General features: G+C 34.6%; 3 protein-coding genes across 3 annotated transcripts in view; all 3 read left to right on the top strand.

Annotated features, from left to right (window-relative positions):
• The window catches only part of LOC111993038 (outer envelope pore protein 16-4, chloroplastic), a 93,535-nt gene that overhangs the window by 46,165 nt on the left and 22,852 nt on the right, over positions 1–24,518 (top strand). The window lies entirely within an intron of this gene.
• LOC136067719 (pentatricopeptide repeat-containing protein At3g62890-like) lies at positions 2,041–4,707 on the top strand. Its single transcript, XM_065773926.1, has one exon. The coding sequence runs from the start codon at positions 2,479–2,481 to the stop codon at positions 4,198–4,200; it is 1,722 nt and encodes a 573-aa protein (XP_065629998.1). The 5' UTR covers positions 2,041–2,478; the 3' UTR covers positions 4,201–4,707.
• On the top strand, positions 12,769–14,742 carry LOC112013964 (acyl transferase 4). The gene is made up of 2 exons (XM_024046351.2): positions 12,769–13,261; positions 13,725–14,742. The coding sequence occupies exons 1-2, from the start codon at positions 12,848–12,850 to the stop codon at positions 14,574–14,576; spliced, it is 1,266 nt and encodes a 421-aa protein (XP_023902119.1). The 5' UTR covers positions 12,769–12,847; the 3' UTR covers positions 14,577–14,742.

Below are 24,518 nucleotides of genomic sequence, written 5' to 3' on the forward strand. Positions count from 1 at the left end.
TTTTTTTTTTTTTTTTGAGGAACATCCATTAGAGGACTTAGTTGTTCTAGAGCGTCTTTTTATATTTTCCAGCACTGTTTTGATCTATCCACTAGACGGGATTGTTTTCTGATTTTCAAAGTTTATTTTCTCTTAAAAATTTTGTACTGTTAATTTTGGTTATCGCATTATTAGTTGTGGTCGATGCAATACATGTTTCTCTCTCTGGAGTTGTATTGTGGTATGCCTGATGGTTCTTAATATCCTCTGTTCAAGCCTAATGATGGATTTCTTTGCTTTTTAGTTAATAAATTCCTTTGTTCTCAAATGCAGAGTTTCAGCCATCTGACTATTGGCTCAAACATATCCAAGTTCATATGGCCAAAGAAGCATTCTGGAATTGTCCTTTGAGGTTTACTTGCTCTAGGTCTCAGCTTGGGTTTCCCCCATGTTGTATAGGATCAAAAACCCATGTGGCCTATTGAAGGAAGGTTCAAATTCCAATAAACCTTGTGCTAGAACTTCTTACCAATCTACCAGTACACTTACAAGAGCATAATCTACCTTTAAAATGGTGAAATCGATTGCAGTCCCTAACAACAATCTCCCGGTCAAACACCCTAGATATCATCTTTATTGCAACATGACAATCGCTACATATCCTCAAGTTCTTGACAATTCGAATTGGGGTACCTGGACTTGTCTTTAAAAAGCGAAAGCCTATTGCCAATTTTTCGCTATGAAGAGATAGCGCCAACTCCCTTCCTCATCCAAATCAAGCTATACCTCATTTGTGTTTCCCACATAACCCTCCATCTTCAACCTTTTCATAATCTCGTCAAGCATCTTATATATCTCTTTGGTTTCAGGATGAGAATCATCTCCCACAAAAAACTCATGAAGGACACCTCCCACATCAACCAAACTACAACCAGGAACTTTCTTGATCCCCCTTGCCTCCATAAGATCTTTCACATGTCTCACGTCTGCCCACCTACCCATTTTCGCATACACATTGGATAGAAGCACATAGGCACCACTGTTTGTGGGATCCAACTCAATTAGTTTTCTATAAGTGCAATCTCACGTGTTTCAATGTTCCCATGCATCCTAGATCCGCTTAGTAGAGCTCCCCACACTGGCACATCAGGATCCATCGGCATAGAGTTAACCAAATTCCTAGCCTCCTGAATGAGACCAGCTCTCCCGAAAAGGTCTACCATGCAACCGTGGTGCTGAATCAAAGGAGTAATACCAAACTCCTCACTCATCCTCCTAAAATACTCCTTCCCTTCACTTACCAAACCTCCATGTACACAAGCACAATGAACACCCAAAAATGTCTTAACAACCATTTGAAAAAAAATCGTAATTAATATTTTAAAATAAGATTTACCAAAAAATAACCATCAGATTAATATTTTTGCATATAATTATTTTTTATCAAGACATACATCACATGGGCATAATACTAATATAAATCGTAAAACAAATAGATGTTAAAAATTTTGAGGAGAAAGAGAAGAGACTGACACAACTTTTGAGGAGAACAGTATAGTTGTGAAAATTTTCAACCAATTCTTTGCTCTACCAAGTACTCTGAGAGAGAGAGAGGACAAACAAGTTTGGCATGGTGTACGAAATTTCCAACCCTTCGTTTGACATTTTAGGAGTAGATTGCAGATCACGCGCACGCGTATGTAGAAAATTTCCCAGAAACCTTCCTTAGAGCATTAAAGAGGAGAAACAACTTCTTATCATATTGCTTTGTGACCAATTTTTTTCTTTTTGCTGAATATTGCGACCCATTCATTATAAAGTTCTTTTTACATTGTTTTTCACAAGCTTTTTAAGTGATTTTTACATTACTTTTTGACCAACTATAAAGGTTTTTATTTTACATTATTTTTTGAGTAGAAATAACAGTTTACATCATTTAATAAAGAGTTAAATAAATTTTAACTCAAACTCAACTCTGGTTCCATATAGAAAATTAAAATTCTAAACGACAAGGCTGCTATTGCTGTATGATCGAAAGTGTGCCACCAACATAAACAGCTAAAAATAACACACTATTCAACAATTTACCTTCGTTGTGCATTGGAGATTTCCAAATAATTGCTCTTCATTCTGGAGGTTATACTCCTAAGTATTGAAAGTACAAATTTCGGTAGACACTGGACAGGCATACTTTGCTCGAGTGCCTCATCAAAAAATTATCCATTTTAGACTTTTTTTTTTTTTTTTTTTGGGTCTGTTTATTGATGATCGTTCTTTACTTAACAAGAGCTAAGACACTAATCAGTTTATTTGTTGATCAAGATCTCTTATTCTATGATAAGAAACTTTATTCATTGCGTAACTGAAACCAAAGACTCATTTAGTTGATATATCCAAAGGACCCTGCCACTCTGGCTTACAGGAGAGAAGCCAATTAGCCAAACCTTTTATAAAACGGTTTATGCAGTTTCCTCCCGCCACTCGCTGCCTGCGGCTGCAATGCGAGCATGCACAAAGCTCATATCCTCTACTCACCCTACTCTTCATTTTGCTCATCCAACCCTTGAATCCTTCATCTGGAACACCCTCATTCGAGCCCACTTCCAAGCTGGGTCTCGAGCTGAGCTTCTAACCCGTACACCACTCAATGTCTTCCTCCGAATGCGTTTCCATGGAGTCAAACCCGACTTCCACACCTTCCCATTCCTTCTCCAATCCTTCAATTCCCCACCTCACTTCCAATCAGGAAAGCAAATCCATGCGCAAGCTCTCCTCTGTGGCCTTGCTAATGACCCGTTTGTTCAAACGTCCCTTATAAACATGTACTCAAACTGTGGCAATTTGATGCTTGCTCGTCAAGTATTCGATGAGATTTCCCAACCTGATTTACCGTCTTGGAATTCAATTGTTAATGCGAATGTCAAAGTGGGTTTGATTGATGTTGCGAGGAAAGTGTTTGATGATATGCCTGATAGAAATGTGATATCTTGGAGTTGTATGATAAATGGATATGTGAGTTGTGGTGAGTATAAAGAAGCACTCGCGTTGTTTCGTGAGATGCAAATGGTTGAAGCGAATGGTGTCAGGCCTAATGAATTCACCATGTCGAGTGTGCTTTCAGCTTGTGGACGGTTAGGTGCACTTGAACATGGGAAATGGATTCATGCTTATATTGGAAAATGTGGGATGGAAGTTGGTGTTGTGTTAGGGACTTCGTTGATAGAGATGTATGCAAAGTGTGGCATTATTGAGAGGGCAAAATGGGTGTTTCATAATATGGATCCTCATAATAAGGATGTGATGGCTTGGAGTGCTATGATCTCGGGATTGGCCATGTATGGGCATGCTGAAGAATGCCTTGAATTGTTTACAGAGATGACAAGTTATGGGGTGAGGCCTAATGCTGTGACATTTTTGGGTGTTCTTTGTGCTTGTGTACATGGAGGTTTGGTAAGTGAAGGGAAGGAGTATTTTGGGAGGATGAGTGAGGAGTTTGGTATTACTCCTTTGATTCAGCACTACGGTTGCATGGTAGACCTTTTTGGGAGAGCTGGTCTCATTCAGGAGGCTAGGAATTTGGTTAACTCTATGCCGATGGATCCTGATGTGCCAGTGTGGGGAGCTCTACTAAGCGGATCTAGGATGCATGGGGACATTGAAACATGTGAGATTGCACTTAGAAAACTAATTGAGTTGGATCCCACAAACAGTGGTGCCTATGTGCTTTTATCCAATGTGTATGCGAAAATGGGTAGGTGGGCAGATGTGAGACATGTGAGAGATCTTATGGAGGCAAGGGGGATCAAGAAAGTTCCTGGTTGTAGTTTGGTTGAGGTGGGAGGTGTCCTTCATGAGTTTTTTGTGGGAGATGATTCTCATCCTGAAACCAAAGAGATATATAAGATGCTTGATGAGATTATGAAAAGGTTGAAGATGGAGGGTTATGTGGGAAACACAAATGAGGTATTGCTTGATTTGGATGAGGAAGGAAGGGAGTTGGCACTATCTCTTCATAGCGAAAAATTGGCAATAGCCTTTTGCTTTTTAAAGACAAGTCCAGGTACCCCAATTCGAATTGTCAAGAACTTGAGGATATGTAGTGATTGTCATGTTGCAATAAAGACGATATCTAGGGTGTTTGACCGGGAGATTGTTGTTAGGGACTGCAATCGATTTCACCATTTTAAAGGTGGATTATGCTCTTGTAAAGAGTACTGGTAGATTGGTAAGAAGTTCTAGCATAAGGTTTATTGGAATTTGAACCTTCCTTCAATAGGCCAAATAGGTTTTTGATCCTATACAACATGGGGGAAACCCAAGCTGAGATCTAGAGCAAGTAAACCTCGAAGGACAATTCCAGAATGCTTCTTTGGCCATATGAACTTGGATATGTTTGAGCCAATAGTCAGATGGCTGAAACTCTGCATTTAAGAACAAAGGAATTTATTAGCTAAAAAGCAAAGAAATCTATCATTAGGCTTGAACAGAACTATCCATGTTGACTTCTTTCAACAATTCCAAGTTGAGGCAAGATTTCGCTTGTGATGTTTTGTTTTCTTTTGTTTATTGTCATTGATGTGTTTGGGTGAGTCTCAAACTAACAACCTCAAACGCAAATCGTGTGCTTGGTGTTCATAACTTAAGTAAGACATTTGCACTTAAATCGTGTGCTTGTCTGTGTGTGTTAATGCAGTAATAATATGTAAAATAATCTTTGCAAATGATTCATTCTTTCTTAACGATGTCCCGTTGAAATATTAAGGCTCACCATGAAACTTGCTGAGGTATAACTGAAGGCAAAGCAGGGATGTTTCTTCAAATTAACTTATAGAATGGGGCTTCTACAGGAGGTTAATACCATTTGGGACTTTGATTAATCTTGAATGGTAGAAATTCAGAGTGAATTTGTGTCCGATATTCTTCAAGGGATTGAGGTAAATATCTGTATGACTGTATCTCGTCTCATTCTGATATAGCAACAGCTCATAGAATGCGTCGGTCAGACTCACAGCAATCAGTGACTTCATTTACCCATTCAATTAGTATACTCTTTTTTGAGAAGAATATATAAAATACTTTTTTTTTGGTGGCTAAAATACTTGATATTACCTTTTTCAAGAAAGGTCGTATTGCCCAAGGTGATCGGATTGCCAATAACAGATTAAGGTAAGGTGGTATTATTTTAAGAGGTAATCATTTTGGCATCGTTTATAGTGTCATACCAGGCCAGTTTAGGTATGGGAAGCATGGACGCAGACATGACAGAGTGATACTAATAATTTTCTTAAAATTATAATATGAAACAATTGGCACACCACCGGTATGATACGGATATAACACGAATGCAACGTAGACACAATATTTTAAAAATTATAATATGAAACAACTGGCATAACACTGGTATGATACAGATATAACATGAATACAACATAGGTACAATATAGATACGTCATCTTAAATAAAGTGTCCATGTTTCCTAAGTTTAGTTAAGGCAAAAATACTATTTTCGTCCCTATATTTTCACCTTATTCCCACTTTGATCCCTACTTTTTATTTTTATTACTTTTAGTCTCTATTTTGAAAAGCATATTCCATTTTGGTCCTTACCATCATCTCTAACAGAAATATTTTACGTAGCTAACAGAGTGCATTATTAGCGAGTAATGCTATAGACACAAATTATTTTACAACATTTTTACAAACTGCTGATATGACTTTAATATTTTCCAAATTGTTATTGTAAGTAAAAATGTGATGTTAGTGATAGGTCCATATTAGAATTGGTAAGGATTTGTCACATCAGCAGTTTGTAAAAATATTGTAAAATAATTTGTGTCTATAGCATTACTTCACTATTAGCACTCAGAACGCCTATGTGACCATTAAAAAAAAAAATTGGCATTTAAATAATGCTACATTAGCATTTTAATATTTTTAAAAATTACGTCATTCTTTTTTATTTTCTTTAATTATTTTAAAATAAAATAAAATTTTAGTTATTATTTAATTATTTAAATAATAATTAAAATAAAATTTTCATTATTTTGTTGGAAGATTACATTTTTTTAATAGTTGAATAAGAGAACTTATTGAAGATTTGGTCTGATGATAAAGAGTTATCAGAATACTTTTTTGAGTATAATACTTTTTTACCCATAAATATTTCCAACACATTTAAATAACGTTACTAGAATAACATTACCAAATGGTCTCGTTTGTTTTGTTATCTTCTTCTGTCTTTTAGAATTCTTAAAGCTCTTACATTTTATTTTCCTTTTTTATTTAACTCAGAATTTTAACTATTTTTTTATGTGTGTGTGTATATATATATATATATATAATAAAGCTTTAACCATAATGAATGATTTAGATCCAATAATCACTTGTAGGTTCCAGTTAACTCAACTAGTAAAATTTTTAATAGTTGAATAAGAGAACTGATTGAAGTCTTGGTCTAATGATAAAGAGCTATCATCAGAAGCAGATGTCATCAATCTTTATCATAAAACGCAAATGTCATAGATTGAAACTATCTAAAAAAAAAAAAAAAAAAGCCAATAATTACTTTGATTAATGTTAAAATAATGTCAATAAAGTGATATCTGAATTCATTTAAAAAAAATCTTAAAATTACCTACTTAACAATGAATAATTCAATCTAAATATTAAATTATATAATGTTGATATTAACTTATTATATAAATGTCAAAATTATCCTAAGAAGTATTTTTAATGATAATATTATGGTGGGCTTTGAGATTTTGGATTTAAATCAACTTAATTTTTTTTTTAGACTGAACTAAAAAGGTTAAAACTTTAAAAGTTCTACACAAAAAAAAAAAAAAAAAAAGTTATTTTAGTATTTCTAAAAAATCTTAATCTAATTGTCACTCACCGCAGTTTCTTACCTGCAACTTTTGCTGGTATCCATGTTGACATGAGATTTACATTGATCATAGAAGAAACAGGTATTGCCTTTAATTCTTTATTAATGAAATTGTGAAAAGGTCCTTCTCAAAGAAAAAAAGTAAAAAACAAATTGTGGAAAGGTAAACAATTGTGGGAAGCAAAAATCACGTGAAAAGGGCCTATAAAGTGGTTGGACTGTAAAGAGATCTATACTTGTCCTTTTTATGAAAAAATGTTGGGGTGATCAGTGCTGACTGTTATAGCTTTTTTGAATATAGTTTGATTTGTCGGTAAAAAAATTTAATAAATAATTACCCCAAATAAATTAAAAATGTGTAAATGTCTCTTCTTGATATTTTTGGTAATGACAACTTGGTCTAAATCACTTTATATATGTCCTCACAATTTGTCACACTTTTTCACCATTTTCCAACTCAACAAATTATGAGAAACTGTGTACTTTAACTAAGAAATGCTATTTTCATTTCTACATTTTCATTCTATTTCGACTTTGGATCCAAGTTTTTATTTTTAACTACTTTCAGTCTCTATTTTGAAAAACGCATTTCATTTTGGTCCCTACCATCATTTCTTTAACGGAAATATCCTACGTGACTAACAGAGTGCACCGTTGGTAGGGGTGTCCACGAATCGGGTTTGTGCCCAACTCATACTCGACCCGACCTTCTCGGGTGAGGAAAATTTTGACCCACAACCAACCCGTGGGAAGTTTCAGACCAACCGGATCAAATTGTATCAGGTTTCAAGTAATAATCGGTCGGTTTCGAGTTTTGTAATTTCATCAGAGTTTGGCCGAAATCTGGTCGGAACTTGTCAGATCTAGCCAGATCTAACGAGATTTGGCCGATTTTCCTTCGTATCTATGGAAATCTGGCCAAAATCTAACAAGATTTGGCCGAGTTAAAGTCGAGCTTACCAGAGTTTGGCCAAAGTTTGAGTAGATCTAGGCTAGATTCGCCGGATTTAAGCATATCTGAGTGAGGATTTGAGCGGACCTGAGTAAAGGAAGGCCAAACGTGGCGAATCGGAGCTAAGAAGCCCAATCGTCACCGAATTTCGGCCTTCTTTTTGAGGTTTTGTCGGGCGAGTCGGGTAGATCAGGTTTTTAAGGACGAAACCCGCCACTCGACCCACCAAGGTCGAGTTCTGAAGATTGGGACCGTCACCGACCCGTCGAAGGTGTCGGTCCAGCCGTGATGGGTCGATTCTGGTCGGGCTGATCAGTTCTGGCGGGTCTTCGAGTACCCTAGACAGCTCTAACAGTTGGCATTCAGAACGCCTACGTGGCCATTGAAATAATAATAATAAATTTTAGTTAACATTAAAAAAAAAAAAAAAAAGTCCATATCAACATTTAAATAGATAAACATAACAGAAAAAAGAAATTAATAACAAAATTCTCAATTTCTATTTTTTTTTTTAAATAAGAAAATTAAATTAATTTTTTTATTCTTTTCATTAATTTTTTTGGAAGAACATCATCATGTTCTTTGTGTTCTTCCCCAAAACATGACTCATATTATTAGCAAATTAATCTTCTTCTTTTTTCTTGCCTTTTCTTTGTCTTTCTTTTCTTTTTGTATTTTCTTGACAACCAAACCCAAAATTTTCTAATTCACAAACCTAGAAAATTTTCACACACTTATATTACTATTTTTCTATTCAGCTTATTTTTTATATTATTCATGGGTTCCACTACATTTTTTGGTATTATTTATGGGTCTCACTATATTATTTCAGCTAACTTTTACCTTTATCTACAGTACTTTCAGCAAAAAAAAAAATTCAGTTTCAACAAAATAAGCAGATCCAAAATGGACCATTAAAAGAAAACTTCAAACCCAACACTACCTTATCAAACCGGTTCCCCTGCCTTTTAAAATATTCTCAAACCTTCCTCTCTCCATGGCTGGCCTCCTCTGCTCATCGACACTGCCGCCACCACCACAACTGGCGGTGGTTCTTTCTTTTCTTTCTCTGACCCACCATGATAATCTCTCTATCTCACGATTCACTCAAACTCAGACCTAAATGGCTCAAACTCTCTCTATCTCTTGATTCTATCTCTCACGGATCGTTGTCTCTCTCTCTTAGATTGGTAAGTCTCTCTCTTTCATCTCTCTATCTCTCAGTTTAGCGATGTAGATCTAGGTTTGTTGGCTGTGGGTATGTGGGTTTGTGGCGGATTGGTGTAGACGCCTTATTTTGTAGCTAGTTAATAAACTTTTTTAGTCCCAGTCCCAATGATGAGCTTGACATGTCTACAAAAGGTAATTGAAGTTATTTTGATAATTTGGAAGTAATTACAACTTAAAAGTGCTCAAATCACTTTAAAAACATTACTGAAAAATGACCTTTGCCTTATTTTTTGACCATAACTTTTAATCCACAAATAATTTTTGGTGAAGTTTGTTGCATTGGAAATTAGACATCCTAGGCTTCAATTTGAACACAAATTTTTCCTAATTTGGATTTAAATTGAGTGCGTTATGACTTTATGACCATTTGAAGTCAGGCCATCAGAGCTGTGTGTACACATGTACAAACCTGCGTACACAGGGCCCATTCTAGAACCTCAGAACTTCAGTTTTTAGGACCCAAAGTCTCCTTTTTGATTGGGTCCGGCCCTTAAACCCTTTGGAACGTCCATAACCCTAAAATAAGCCTAAAAATCCTAATTTAAACATATAAATGCATCCTTATGCCTCCAAACTAAAACCCTAGCAAGAGAGAGTTGATTTTTCACCTAAAATTCTCCAAAACTCTTTTCTAACTTTGATTTTTCTGCACATCAAGCACTAAGCACGTTACAAAACCTCTCTATATTACTCATTAGGGCAGAAACTACTTTCTAATCCAAATCAAAAACCTTTTCCAAACAATCTTTTTAAGAGCATCTTTTATTTTGAGTTGTGATTACCTATGAAATATTGAATATTTTTATTCCCTTGATTATCATTGAATTTTGTTGTGTAGGCACTAAGAGGCCGGTGAAATATCTAACGAGTTGTGTTCCATAAGCAATGTGAGTCTCTCTTCATGACTCTTCCTTAATTTTGGTTTTGTATAACTTGTGTTCTTGTTGTTTATATTTGATTTATATGTTATTCGTGCTTAGAAATATGTTTTTTTTTTGTTTGATTTTATTTTGTTTTGTCTCATCATGTTTCAATTGGAGAGTTGAATGATTTGATATATTGATGAATATGTTTTGATGTGTTAAGTGTTGCTTTAGTTTGTGTTAGATCCAATGCATGTTTAGGGATAGATTTTGTTTTGTTTGTCTTTGATATCTTTGTTCTTAGTTTAGGTTGTGTAGTTTTTATGTTTTAAAGCATGATAGGTTGTTAGATTTATTGTTTTGAAGTTTTAGTCTATTTTCTGTGTTGCTATGTTCGTGGCTAGGGTTTTTGGGCTAAAAGCCCTTAGCTGCGTACGCATGCTGGATTATGTGTATGCGGGCTTTATCATGTGCATGTGTACTGCTACCCAAAAACCCTAGTTTGAGTTTTCTGTTTTGTTTTCTTTGTTTGTTTCACATATTATACCTCTATTTTGATCCCTTTTTATAGGTATGAATCATTGTTCTATGTTTGTTGTTTGTTTGTCTTTCATATGATTAAATTAGGGTTTATCTTGTGTTTCTTTGTTTTGATACCATGAACACATATTCACATGTTCACACATTTATGCCATAGGTGCTAAGATGCAGCAAGGTAAGTGAGGTAAGTCATGCATTTACATAAACATGCATCTTTGAATATGATTTTGCCTTGATGATGGAGATAAACATGTTTGTTTGTTTGAGTTCTTCTTGAAGTATAGATGCAATCACATGTTTGCTTGGATCTTTCTATGTCTATGTGCTGCCTTGGATATGATATGTATAATAGTAACATGCTAGGGTTTATGTTATGCCATAATAGATGTATGATTAGGTCTTTTTGGGATGATTGATACCATGTTGATTTTTAGATGTATGCTAGCGTGCGTGTGAGTATAGATGCAATGTTGAATGTGCCTTTAATAGGGTTAAGACATAAGACACAATGAGAGAAAGCCAATCTTAGGGTTCGGCGGTTTTGGGTGCCTAACACATTCCCAAGACCCTACCTTAACTCCGAACCCATATCTCTGGTAGTAAGACCAAAAGGTCCTTCCTCGAAAGAATGTTATATATATAGCTCTTAGACCATTGCAAAAATTAGGTGACGACTCCATCCGTTGTGTCCACAATTGGTGCACTAATCTATGGCGGATTTGTAGGTTTGTGGGTTGTGATTCCAAAGGGTGGGTTCTAGAGAATGGTGGGATTTAGAGGATAGTGGAGATTGGTGGGTCTTCAAGTTGGATCTAACTTTGTGTTTCGATGGATTGGTGGGTTTCCAACTTTGGAGATTGGTGTTGATTTTGTGAACAAAGAGGATGCAGATCTTTTGATTTTAATGGGTGTATGTTGGGTTCAAAGTTCTGGATATGCATACCTGTTTCTGGGTTTGATTGTTGGTGTATGTTGATTTCTAGATTTGGTTGGTATATGTTGATTATTGTTTGATCTAAGTTTTGAATTTTGATTTGTTTAGTTATAAAGAATGTACTGGAAAGGCAAAGAAAAGAAGAAAAATAAGAATTAATTTACTAAAAAATGAAGAACATGAACAATAAGAATACAAAGAAAATAAAATAATGTAATCTTCCAATAAAATAATGAAAATTTTATTTTAATTATTTAATTATTATTTAAATGATTAAATAATAACTAAAATTTTATTTTATTTTACTAAAAAAATGAAGGACATGAACAATAAGAATACAAAGAAAATAAAATGATGTAATCTTCCAACAAAATAATGAAAATTTTATTTTAATTATTATTTAAATAATTAAATAATAACTAAAATTTTATTTTATTTTAAAATAATTAAAGAAAATAAAAAAGAATGACGTAATTTTTAAAAATATTAAAATGCTAATGTAGCATTATTTAAATGCCAATTTTTTTTTTTAATGGTCACATAGGCGTTCTGAGTGCTAATAGTGAAGTAATGCTATAGACACAAATTATTTTACAATATTTTTACAAACTGCTGATGTGACAAATCCTTACCAATTCTAATATGGACCTATCACTAACATCACATTTTTACTTACAATAACAATTTGGAAAATATTAAAGTCATATCAGCAGTTTGTAAAAATGTTGTAAAATAATTTGTGTCTATAGCATTACTCGCTAATAATGCACTCTGTTAGCTACGTAAAATATTTCTGTTAGAGATGATGGTAAGGACCAAAATGGAATATGCTTTTCAAAATAGAGACTAAAAGTAATAAAAATAAAAAGTAGGGATCAAAGTGGGAATAAGGTGAAAATATAGGGACGAAAATAGTATTTTTGCCTTAACTAAACTTAGGAAACATGGACACTTTATTTAAGATGACGTATCTATATTGTACCTATGTTGTATTCATGTTATATCTGTATCATACCAGTGTTATGCCAGTTGTTTCATATTATAATTTTTAAAATATTGTGTCTACGTTGCNCCTATAAATAATGTAAAAAATATTAAGCGATAAAAATTGAATAAGAGTGCCAAATAGCCTCTAAGCCACACGTCCCACTTCCACCTAATCTTCTACTTTATTTATTTATTTATTTTTATTAAGGATACATTAAGCCGTCAATTTGATAAGACTTGACCTCGCTTCTTTTGCACGTGAGTGTGAGGTTTTATAGGTATTTTGCTTTAATATATATATTTTTTCTTTTGGACTCATGTGATGTCAATTCCCTTACCAAACCATAATTAAACTTCAAGCCAAGGAGTTCATATGTTTAAAATATACTCCATATATATTTCCACTTGATCACGTAGCAAAATGGTATTCTTATACTTGCTAGCCCACCCTTATTCAGCCAGCCAATCTTCCCATAATGACTTTCTCTGTAATCAGATCAAGCAGAAGCCTAGTTAGGCCATCTGAAAAGACACCAGAAGGCACACTACTTGATCTATCAATCATTGATAGACTACCGGTTCTAAGATGCAATACTCGAACGTTGCATGTGTTTAGGCATGGCCCTGAGGCAGCACGAGTTATAAGAGAAGCTTTGTCCAAGGCTTTGGTTCCTTACTACCCTCTTGCTGGAAAGTTGAAAGAGTCAAGCCAAGGTCAGCTCCAAATTGAATGCTCTGGAGAAGGAGTGTGGTTTGTTGAGGCGTCTGCTGATTGTACCCTTTATGGTGTCAATTACTTGGACGATGATATTGTATCCATCCCATATGATGAGCTTCTACCTGATCATATCCCAGAGAATGAAGGCATAGACGCACTTGTGCAATTTCAGGTAAATATTCCGATAAGTTATAACCAATTCATTTTATTCAAATTATCTTCAAAATTAAGTTCGAAAGAAACTCTAGCCCTAGTATTTGCTAAACTCAATGTTGATTAGCTAAACGTGAAAAAAATTGCTAGCTAGAACCACAAGAAAAGTAGTTTAGAAAGGAGCTAATTAATGACACTAATATGCTTATTTGATACAAGGGATGTGGGCTAAGTCAACTAATTCTAAATTAAAAAAAATAATAATAAAAATAAAGCTAAGTGGATTAAATAATTTTTTTTTTTTTGCTTTTAGTCCAATGGATAAAACTTCCATTTAATGTTTTTATATTTTGTATATGATATAAATTGATTCGTGATTATTTTAAAACACGTTTTGTATTCATAAACACTGAATACAAGTCAAACTCTAGAATAATTTATAGTCCGATATGTTGACAATTTTAACCATAAATGCATTTCAGGTGACACAATTTGCATGTGGTGGGTTCGTGATAGGCCTCAAATTCTGCCATAGCATATGTGATGGCCTAGGGGCTGCACAATTTCTAAATGCAATTGGCGAGGTGGCTAGGGGTGCTGAGCATCTAAGCACTGCACCAGTGTGGCAAAGGGATTTTTTTCCACCACCACCTGAACAAGCAAAGGTCACTCCATTGCCAAACCTACCACCACCAATGCCCAACTATACACTCAGCCATGCAAATGTAGACATAACGCTAGATCACATCAACCAGCTCAAGCAAGAATTTCGTCAATCAACTGGACACACTTGCTCTTCTTTCGAAGTTGTAGCTGCCAAATTTTGGAGCCGTCGAACACAAGCTATAAACTTTAAGCAAGATACTGAACTCAAGCTTGTGTTCTTTGCAAATTGCCGCCAGCTCTTGAACCCTCCCTTGCCAAAAGGTTTCTATGGCAACTGCTTCTTTCCAGTGACAATCACAGCTTCAAGTGAGTCACTCACACGGGCATCAATTTCTGATGTTGTGAAGCTGATCCAAGAAGCAAAGGCTAAGCTCCCAACTGAGTTTGACAAGTACATGAAGGGTGAGTCTATCAAAGATGGTGAAGACCCAATTGCACCACCACTTGCTTACACCACACTATTCATATCAGAGTGGAGCAGACTGGGATTCAACCAAGTAGACTACGGGTGGGGCCCGCCAGTCCACATTGTTCCAATCCAAGGCTCAATCATCGCACCAGTTGGTATTGTGGGGTCCTTACCTTTGCCAATGAAAGGTGCTCGATTGATGACATGGTGTGTGGAGGAGGCTTATCGCCAACCTTTCCTCAATCAGATGACGACTTGACAATAAGATGAATCTTCCCCCAAAAAAATCCAAAAGTATAGGGCTCATTTGGTAGAGTAATTTAAGTAATGTTGTTTGTAATTTTTAGAAATACGTGTAAGTGATGAAAAAGTGTGTAAAAATGTGTATAATGTTGTTTAAAAACTGAAAATGAGTTGTTTAACAATTCTACTAAACGCACCCATAATTTTAGTGATTTAGACCATTTCAAAATCCTTGAACCCCTTTACTCCCTTTAGATATCAGGGATAAATAAAACATGGAATCAAGGTATTTTGTGTAATAAATAATAGGCCTTGTTGGAATTGGTGTGATGGCAAGAATCTTCCCCTAATTTATATGTGGTAGATTTGAGTTCAAGAATCAGTCTCTTTAATAAAGAAAAAAAAACTAATAAAAATAAAAAAATTGCTAATAACTTTCAAGATTTTGTAGAAGTTGAAATTTTATGCACTCCTGTTTAGATAATACATTTATCTCACATATGTGTGTGTATATATATATATATATATAATACTATATATCAAATTTATGATTGAAAAAAAGAAAAACTTCTATGTATTCATAGTTATCTCAATTAACAGAAATTTGAAATACAATAAGGCCAAAATGCGAAAATCCTTGAGATTTGGGTTAGTTGCAAAGAAACTCCTATACAAACACAATTTTGTATTATTGAACCTTTTTGTTTAAGAATTAACCAATTGAGCCTTCTGCCAAAATTTCATTAAACTATAGCCAACGAAAAGTTGGTATTATAAAAGATTCTTTTTTATGGAAACTTAATAAAAATTTCAAATAAAATTAAAAAAAAAAAACACAAATTAAACCTGTTTAATTGGATAATAAGAAAATAAATGAAAGAAAATTATCGGCAAGAGTAAAAGCCTACTTGCACTTAAAGTAATTAATACAATACAATACAATCTTCAATGAGAATATTTGCTCGATCTATCAATTATAGACATCGAAGTAATTGCTACACTATTTTTAAGGCGAAGGCTAAGACTAATCCCAAGGATACCAAGTAGAAATATTGAATGATTTGATCTTCGTGTGTGTCATCCTTCTTTATTTTTCCTTTATATAACCTGCAAGTTCCTGTCGTCATCCAAATTGTGTAGGAATTGTTTATAACACTCCATTTGAGAGGAGAGAAGAAAAAGAATAGAAAAAAAAATTATAATATTCTTTTCATACCCTTATTCGAGTCTTAATTATTTGGAATTGAAAGTCTAAGTGAGAGAAAATAACATGGATAGTAAGAAACACTCATTTTCTTAATTTTTCCTTAAAACCTCAAATTTTTATTTCCTAAAATTGGGAGGAATCAAAAGGAATGAAATTACATTTAATAAAATTTCCACTAGAACTCCCCAAATTACTCATGAACATTCAATCCCTTATTTTTATTCTTTTATTTTGTGTTATAGTTAGTAGAATTTCATGAACATTGATTGTAAATTAATATTGCATATATAGTATTCAATAGTGATTTTCAAAATTATATACATAATAGTAATGTAATGAGAAATTTGGCGTAACCAATATAATGAAAATTGTAAAAAAAAACTATTTTAGTACCTCCAAATGTCCTAGTCAAAATAATATCCTAAATGTTTTATGACCCAAGCTGATATCAATAGCATCACTATAATTCATCATGTCCATGCGTAAGCATAAGTTACACATTAGGACTAATAATAATAAAAAATGATACGTCCACAACATTTTTACAACAAATTACAGGTGGTTAATTGTTATTGGTTCAAATTTAAACCTAACACTACTTTTTTGCCCAATAATAACAATCAGTAACAACCTGCCACTAAAGATTTGTTGTTAAAATGTTGTGAACATATCATTTCTTATAAAAAAATTATTTGTTCCCTAATCTGGGATAAAACGTATCAACACTAGAGTCTTAAATCACAATATGTCATATCCTAAAAATATTAACATATAAATAATTTTTATTATCTTTTAGTAATCATTATGATTATATTTCAAAAGAAACTTGGTTCAAACCGTTTATGTTTGTTATGTTTATACATAATAATTATTAGTTTTTATTCTCATAATAATTATGCGAAAATGCAAAATTTACCCTCTAAATTTTATCAAATTCATTTCAGACCTCTAATTTTACTTTTATTCAATTGAGTCCTTTTAGTTTAAAAATTGTTCAATAAGAGCTTTTGCTGGCCTCTGTTAGGAATTTGTCATTACGTGTTCATTTCTTTGAATTTATAAATTAAAAAATCCAACTAACTAAATACATTATTTTTAAACAAAAAGAATTAGAACACAAACAATAAAAACATTATAAAAATTGTATTAACAAATTCTACCAAAATGTGAAATGGATTTTTGGATGCACTCTATCAACAAAAACTTTCACAAACGCTACACCCATAGTGACAACAATAGTATCATCCATTTCTTTAGGGTTACTACTTTCCCTATGAGTCTCAACATCTCAATGGTGTGGCATAAGTATTGTATCTCTATGAAAAAGGAGTTATTGACGACAATTCTATCAACTATTTTTCTGACAATCCTTTTCTTATCTTTCATCGAATACTATTAGCATGCCCTCAATTAACCAAGTATCTCGAGTTGAAGAATCCATCTTTTTTAAGTCCAAATAAAGGTTTTAAGTTAGTCTCCACCATATTTATCGCTAATTCTTTTGAAATAGTTTACACAGCCTTTTTTTACCGATTTTTTAAAAATAAAATTCACAACCTTTTTTTTTATATCCATATTGGCTACTGCTACTCTTTTTTGTTGAAATGTGAGCCGAATTTTTGAGATGAATTTAGTGGCATGAAATGAAATTTGGTGAAACTTAGAGGGTGTGGTTTCATTTTTGTTTAATATGTTTATTCTTATTTTAATAATCATTATTATGGGGGTATGAGGATCCAAAGCAGTAATAAAGCAGGCAAGGTTATTTCTGAGGAGGGGAATTTCACTAGGAGTCTTTGGAGAAGATCTATTTTTCTAATAAAGGAGTTCAGGATGTTGCCATTGATAAAAATACTGAGGACTCCTTATTAATCTCGGATAGTCGAGACTCAGGCATGCAGGGAGCATGGTGCAATCCCAAGGGAGACAAAGGTAACTTGTTATAAAACAAGGAAGAGAAGAAAAAGAAAGGACAAGGCAGCCATCCCCTTCACATTAAATGCACTACAACCACTTAGCTGACCGCATTAATGGAGAAATGACCATGAACAGTGTCTTTCACAGCTCTATTTTGGTGTAAAAACCTTCTAGTAAGGTCTTGATAGGACAATAATCAAGAGAGTTTAATCATAACCCTCCAAATGTAAGATCTAGATGCATTCTTGCTAAGTTATATAAAGCCAAGAAGAACTTGGATCAAGGGAGAGGGATTTTTTGGTATGAGAAAAAGAGAAGAAAGAGAAGAACCACCCCATTGTACCTTCTTCCTCGGACTGAACTTGAGGACAAATACTTAGTCAATTATCAAGTTACTTTCGGTTGAAAACATAATTATTTTTCATGTAGTTCTTAGGCATGATTGTTATCTTTTGTTACAGAATGGGTATTTAAAGTTGACTTCACATCCCATCTCTAAAGAATTAATTATGTGGGTAACGAGCTAGTTTTCTTTTTCTACTTGCCACAATTGGCACCATCTGTGGGAAAGTCTTCTGAAGTACCCTTGCAAATGTTATAGCTATGGCTGGTCCTAGGCGTAGTGGATCATTGGAGTATGTTGGTTCTCAGCGTAGAGATCATTTCGTTAATCTTGAATGTAGGAGGGATAAAAATGCAGTTCACACTCACAGTCAGGGAGCATCTTTCTTTCATTCTGAATGAATCGAGCAACATGAGGCGAGTAATCATTCACTTGATGAAGAAGTCCATAATGTAGAGCAAAAAGTGGAGCGGTTATAGGAAGATAGAACCCCTTCTCTAGACCAATATTTGAGTACTGGAAGTGATGGAAGTGACTCGCCTAGGAGCAGGACTCCACCAAGTGAATCATTCATATCGTCATCTCATCGCTTTTCGAGACGAGACTATTATTGTAAGAAGTATATAAAACCACCAAGGAAAGGCCAGGGGCATGACGCTATGGGAAAAGCTCTCCTTTAAATTTCTCATTCTCTGTTTTCTCGGCGTATTAAGTAGGCTGAGCTCCCTTATTGCTTTAACCAGCCTGCTTTCACCATCTATAATGGTAAAACCGATCTAGTCGAACACGCGGGCCGTTTTAACTAGAGGATGGCCATTCACACAAAAAAATAAGGCCTTAATGTGTAAGGTCTTCCCTTCAAGCCTTGGACCAGTTGCTATAAGGTGGTTTGACAATCTTGAAGAAGGATCAATACATTCCTATGAGGAGCTAACTAGGGCCTTCAGGGCGAGATTTGTGACTTGTAGCCGAGTCTTTAGACCCTTATATTCTTTACTCTCGATGTTTATGAGAGAAAGGGAGACTCTGAAAAATTATTCTAATAGATATTCGGAGATCTATAATGAAATTGATGGGGATTTTGAGGACATCGCCGTATAAACCTTCAAAGTGGGTCTTCCTATACATTCCGACCTGTGGAAATCACTTACCATGAAACTACCTTGAGGCATGCATTAACTCATGGATTAGATTGAGGAGCATAAAATGGTCGAGGACAAACAGAGCTCTAGCAAGGGTAAAGTTAAGGCTTTTGTACTTGACCGAAGGGATAGCTTGACAGGCCAATTTTCGCCTTCCCAGCCAAGGAGGGAGTTTTATAATCAAACATCCCATATCGTTGCCGGCCCTTAAGCAGTGAACTCGGTGTTGAAGGAGCCGATATATCATGTGTTAGAGAAAATTAAGCACGAGCCCTATTTCAAATGGCTAAATAAGATGGGTGGAGACCCAACTAAAAGAAATCAGAATTTGCATTGTCTTTACCATTAGGACTGAGGTCATATGACCGAGGAATGTAGAACCTTGCAAGCTTTTCTTGATCAGTTGATTAAAGTCGATAAGTTGAAGCAATTTTTGCAGCAGCCAACTAGTCAGGGAAATCGGCTCGCAACAAGACCAAAAAGAAATGGGGCACCTCAGTCATCTCTGGGAACAATAAATGTCATTTTGGCAACCCTGAGAAGAGAATCTCAAGGTGATGTTACTAGAGTAATGTTAGTATCACCACAAATGGCAAGATCTGAAGAGGAGGCACCATGTAAGAAGGCCAGAGTTTCAAAGTAACCTATCATAGGATTTACCGAGGAAGACAAGTTAGGAACAATTTAGCCACACGATGACACCCTAGTGGTAACCTTGCAAATAGCAGGGTTTGATGTCAGGAGAGTAATGGTTGACCAAGGCAATGGGGCAGAGATTATGTACCCCGACTTGTTTAAGGGCCTAGGACTCAAATTTAAGGATATGGATATATGATGCTCCATTGATCAGATTTGATGGAAACACTACTATTCAGAAGGGGATGATTCAATTACCAATACAGACTGGGGATAAGGTGGTAAGCGTGAATTTTATAGTGATAGATGCTTTTTCACCATATACCGCTATCTTGGCTAGACCGTGGCTACATCCCATGGGGGCAGTCTCATTAACGTTGCATGTTAAGGTAAAATATCCTACTGTTGAGGGGGTGGCTGAGTTGGTGGGATGCTAGTTGGTGGCTAGGCAATGCATGGGGGTGGCGGTTGATCATCATGTTGCTAAAATTGGCTCTTCGGAAGTGGCGCTGATGTTATAGCAATCACAGCTTAGGCAGCCTACCTCATCGGATAGTCTAGTATCTTGTGAGGAGTTGGAAAGGGTCATCATTGGCGAGGATGGCGATGATGCAGATAAATACTTTCAAGTCGAGATTCAGCTCTCAATAGAGGATAAAAAGTAGTTGGTGAACTTTTTGAAGGGTAATTTGGATGTTTTTGCGTGGAGTGCATACGAAGCACCCGAGGTTAATCCCGAGTTTATTTGCCATCACTTGAATGTTAACCCCAAAGTTACCCCGAAGAAACAACTACCTTGACGTTCGTCTAAAGAACATGCTGAGGTTGTAAAAGATGAGGTCCGTAAGCTTAAACAGGCTGGGGCAATTAAAGAGGTTTTCTATCTAGAATGGTTGGCTAATACTGTGGTGGTAAGGAAAAAATCGGGGAAGTGGAAAGTGTGCGTGGATTTTACAGATCTTAATAAAGCTTGTCCGAAGGATCCATTTTCATGTCCCGAGAATAGATCAGTTAGTTGATGCAATGTATAGACACCCTAGGATGAGTTTCCTAGATGCTTTTCAAGGCTACCATCAAATCCCGTTGGCGTTGCCTTACCAAGAGAAAACAACTTGCCTTACCCCAATATGAAATTATCACTATAGAGTAATGCCATTTAGACTAAAGAATGCAGGGTCCACATATCAAAGGATGGTGACAAGAATGTTTATTGGGGGGTACGAGGATCCAAAGCAATAATAAAGTAGGTAAGGTTATTTTCGAGGAGGGGAATTTCGCTAGGAGTCTTCGAAAAAGATTTATTTTTCTAATAAAGGAGTTTAGGATGTTCCCATTGATAAAAATACCGAGGACTCCTTATTAACCTCGGATGGCTGAGACTCAGGCATGCAGGGAGCATGGTGCAATCCCAAGGGAGCATGGTACAAATTTCTTTTTCTTACTAACTCTTTTTTATTTTTCATTTTTCATTTTACATACTACATTTAGATTGTTAGGGATATAGAAATGCATGGTTTTTTTTTTCTTGTTAGAGGAAACAATAACTCTATAGTCACAATTTTCGCAAAATATGTCCAACTACCAAGATGTCAAGTTGGTAACTACAAATAATAAAGTGATGTTAGTAATAGTTCAGATGAGAACCAAAAAAAAAACTCACTCATATTTTTTCAAAAATGTTGTGTTTGTAGCATTACTTTGAAAGAAAAAATATTATGAATTATATGGTTGAAGGTTTGACACATGTTCTACTTTGTCATCCATTAACAAAAGAAAATTTTTTCATTTAAATTATCTAAAATTAATTTATATGTATACATTTGATGTTTTCTAAAAATAAATATTATACTCTAAAATCTAATCTTTAATTTAGTTAACAAAAAAAAAAAAAAAAGGCTTTCCGTTAACTACTTCACCAAGTGAGTAGCGACAAAAACCTAAGTAACAATAATTGGGTAGAATATGAATGATTTTATATGGAAATCCATCAAATGTAGAATTGGAGTCTCATATGTGATAGTCTTTGACAACAAGAAGCAGATCAACAACAACCAATTCAAGGAATTTTGCTCACAGTTGGGAATTAAGAGTCTTTACTCTTCTCCTGGTCGCTCACAGGAAATTTAAAGTGACCAACATGGTGTTATTAATGATGATCAAGGTTCAAGTCTCAGTGTCAAAATGCCTATTGCCAAAGAAGTGGAGAACTAACAATTGCGCTCTATTCCTACCTCCTATCTACTGGAGCATACTTGTTATTTCTTTGGCCATGGTCTATTAACACAAGTGTTGAATCAATTTTTGGCCAACTCGACTCAATTCTCCTTTACTCTACCTCCCTCCTTCTCTATCCAAATTGACCATTAGAGATCATAGTAGAATCCGCTAAAGTGAGTGTTACCTCACTAACACAACTCGAGGGAGGTGAAAGGTATTACTGCTGTACCAACAATGCTCACTGAAGACACCCTATAATGGTTTATTATCTTAGACAGAAGGGAAATCATCGCCCTTGCTCGTATATTTGCTTCAAGTCTAGCTCTAAGGATCAATCTGATTAATCTCACCACGAAGGTGGATGGCTATGCAGTCAAAGTAAGTAGTCCAAGTTGCAATCTGTTGTTTTGCACCGCACCAGTATACTTTATTTGACTTTCTTTTATCTTTTTTTTTTTTTGAGAAGTGACTTTCTTGTATCTAAATACAAATCATTTGTATCATTTTTTACCTTATGTTTTACTTTACGTTCCACTAATTACAACTTGTCATGTATTTGTTTAACTTTCTTTATAAAATAACCAAAGTTTAAAATGGAAAAAAAAAATGACAAATTGTGATTGATGGAACATAAAGCGAAACACAAAATGTAACATAGAGGATTTATAGTCCTTTTATCTATACTAAACAACATAAACTACAAAAAAACTATTGTATTGACAATGTTACTAACACGCCACATTGTAAGCATTAACAACACCAAACACAACTATAATATATATAAAATACTCAAAACTTTTTTTTTTAAATCTCATTTCAAGCACTAAAGGGAGATGGGAGGGATATAGCAAGAAAAACTTCAAAAAGAAAAAATACATATCTGATCAGTTGGGATACTCACTCTTTAGTGCATAAGCATAACAATCAAACACAGCTGTGAATGGTTAGAGAAAAAAAAAAACATTTTTTGCTTTAGAAGTTTGTACCACAACCTTATTACTCACGCGTGGGTGGTGATTAACTCTATTTTCCAGTGCACCCATGTGTTTTGGTTCCAACCCAGGGAAAAAGGCACAACCCATTTTTTTTATCTTTTCATTAAAAAAAGAAAAAAGAAAAAAAAAAGAAGGCACAACCCAGTGTAAAGGATGACTGAAATTACTATCTATAGAGACATTCCTATTTATGCTTAAGCTTTTGAAAAATATATAGTTTTGGTTCTTGATTTTCAGTAACTTCATTACAACTAAAATCAAGCAGAGTATACATGCAATGTAACTACAAAATAACACAACCAGCCACTAAATGTTCCAGACTACATTAAATTCAACACACAGGTATTGTATTCAAAATACATGAATTATATCCAACCTTTCCAGCTCTAGAAATAGGTACAGAGCAGATCCAACTATGCTTACAAGTTAAAAGTCTTCAAAAATACTTGATGTGTATCAACCATGAAAGGCACTGCACCAAGCCTCACTCACAAGGGTGGCTTTTTAGGATATGTAATCTATTGATGATAATTGTAATACGAAACCTAGGAAGCACTTGCACAAATACAGGTACAACTATGGGTACAAATATGGTATAAGGACATGTCAATATTTGAAGAAGTAGGACATGGGTATAGTAGAGATATATATTAATTAATTATTAAATATATTTTTATATATGGTTAAACATTCATTTTTCATATACTATTAAATGTATATCAATTTAAGAGAAATAATAAATATTTTATTTAATTAAAGTCTAGGAGCAAGTCTTAATATATATATATATATATACACTTCAAAGTTTAAGCCCATGTTTCAAGTATATTAAAGTCCATTATCTGTATTGACCGGATGTCAAAAAAAAAAAAAAAAATCCATTTCTGAGTGTCATTCTTATATGTGAATCCAAAAAAAGAAATGAAGAGACGTAATGGGAAGTGGCTAACAGCTGGCCACTTATAATTCAAATTGAAAAAGAGAGGTAAACAACCACACAACTTTTTAAAAAAAAAAAATTTGAAAAAAAAAGAATAAGATAAATTAGCCACTCAACTCTTTAAAAAAGAGATAATTTTTTTAAAAACAAAAAATGAGAGAGAAAGTTTAGAAAGATGAAGACAGAGAGTGGGAGAAACTGAAAAAGCATGAGAAAGACTGAAGATGGAAAAGAAAGGTGCAAGGCTGTGATCTTCACCCCACCCCAAAAAAATTTTTTTTTTTTTGGTATACCCTGTGTCCCTGCCGTGTCCGATAATTAAAAAAAATGGAACACGCTTGTTGCCTTGTCCCACGCATACCCCGTGTCCAGTAGGTGTTCAACACAAACACAACAATGGCATGGCAAACAAACTATCATATCCATGCTTTCCAAAATTAGCTATTGCACCATACAATGCCTTTTCAGTAGTTTAGATTTTTTTTTTTTTTTTTTTTTGGTGTGATTTGGAATAGGGGAAGGGGAAACCTAAACTGAATACTTAGCGGAATAGAATAAAAG

This window comes from Quercus suber, unplaced genomic scaffold (assembly GCF_002906115.3).
Source record: "Quercus suber isolate HL8 unplaced genomic scaffold, Cork oak 2.0 scaffold_83, whole genome shotgun sequence".
NCBI lineage: Eukaryota > Viridiplantae > Streptophyta > Magnoliopsida > Fagales > Fagaceae > Quercus > Quercus suber.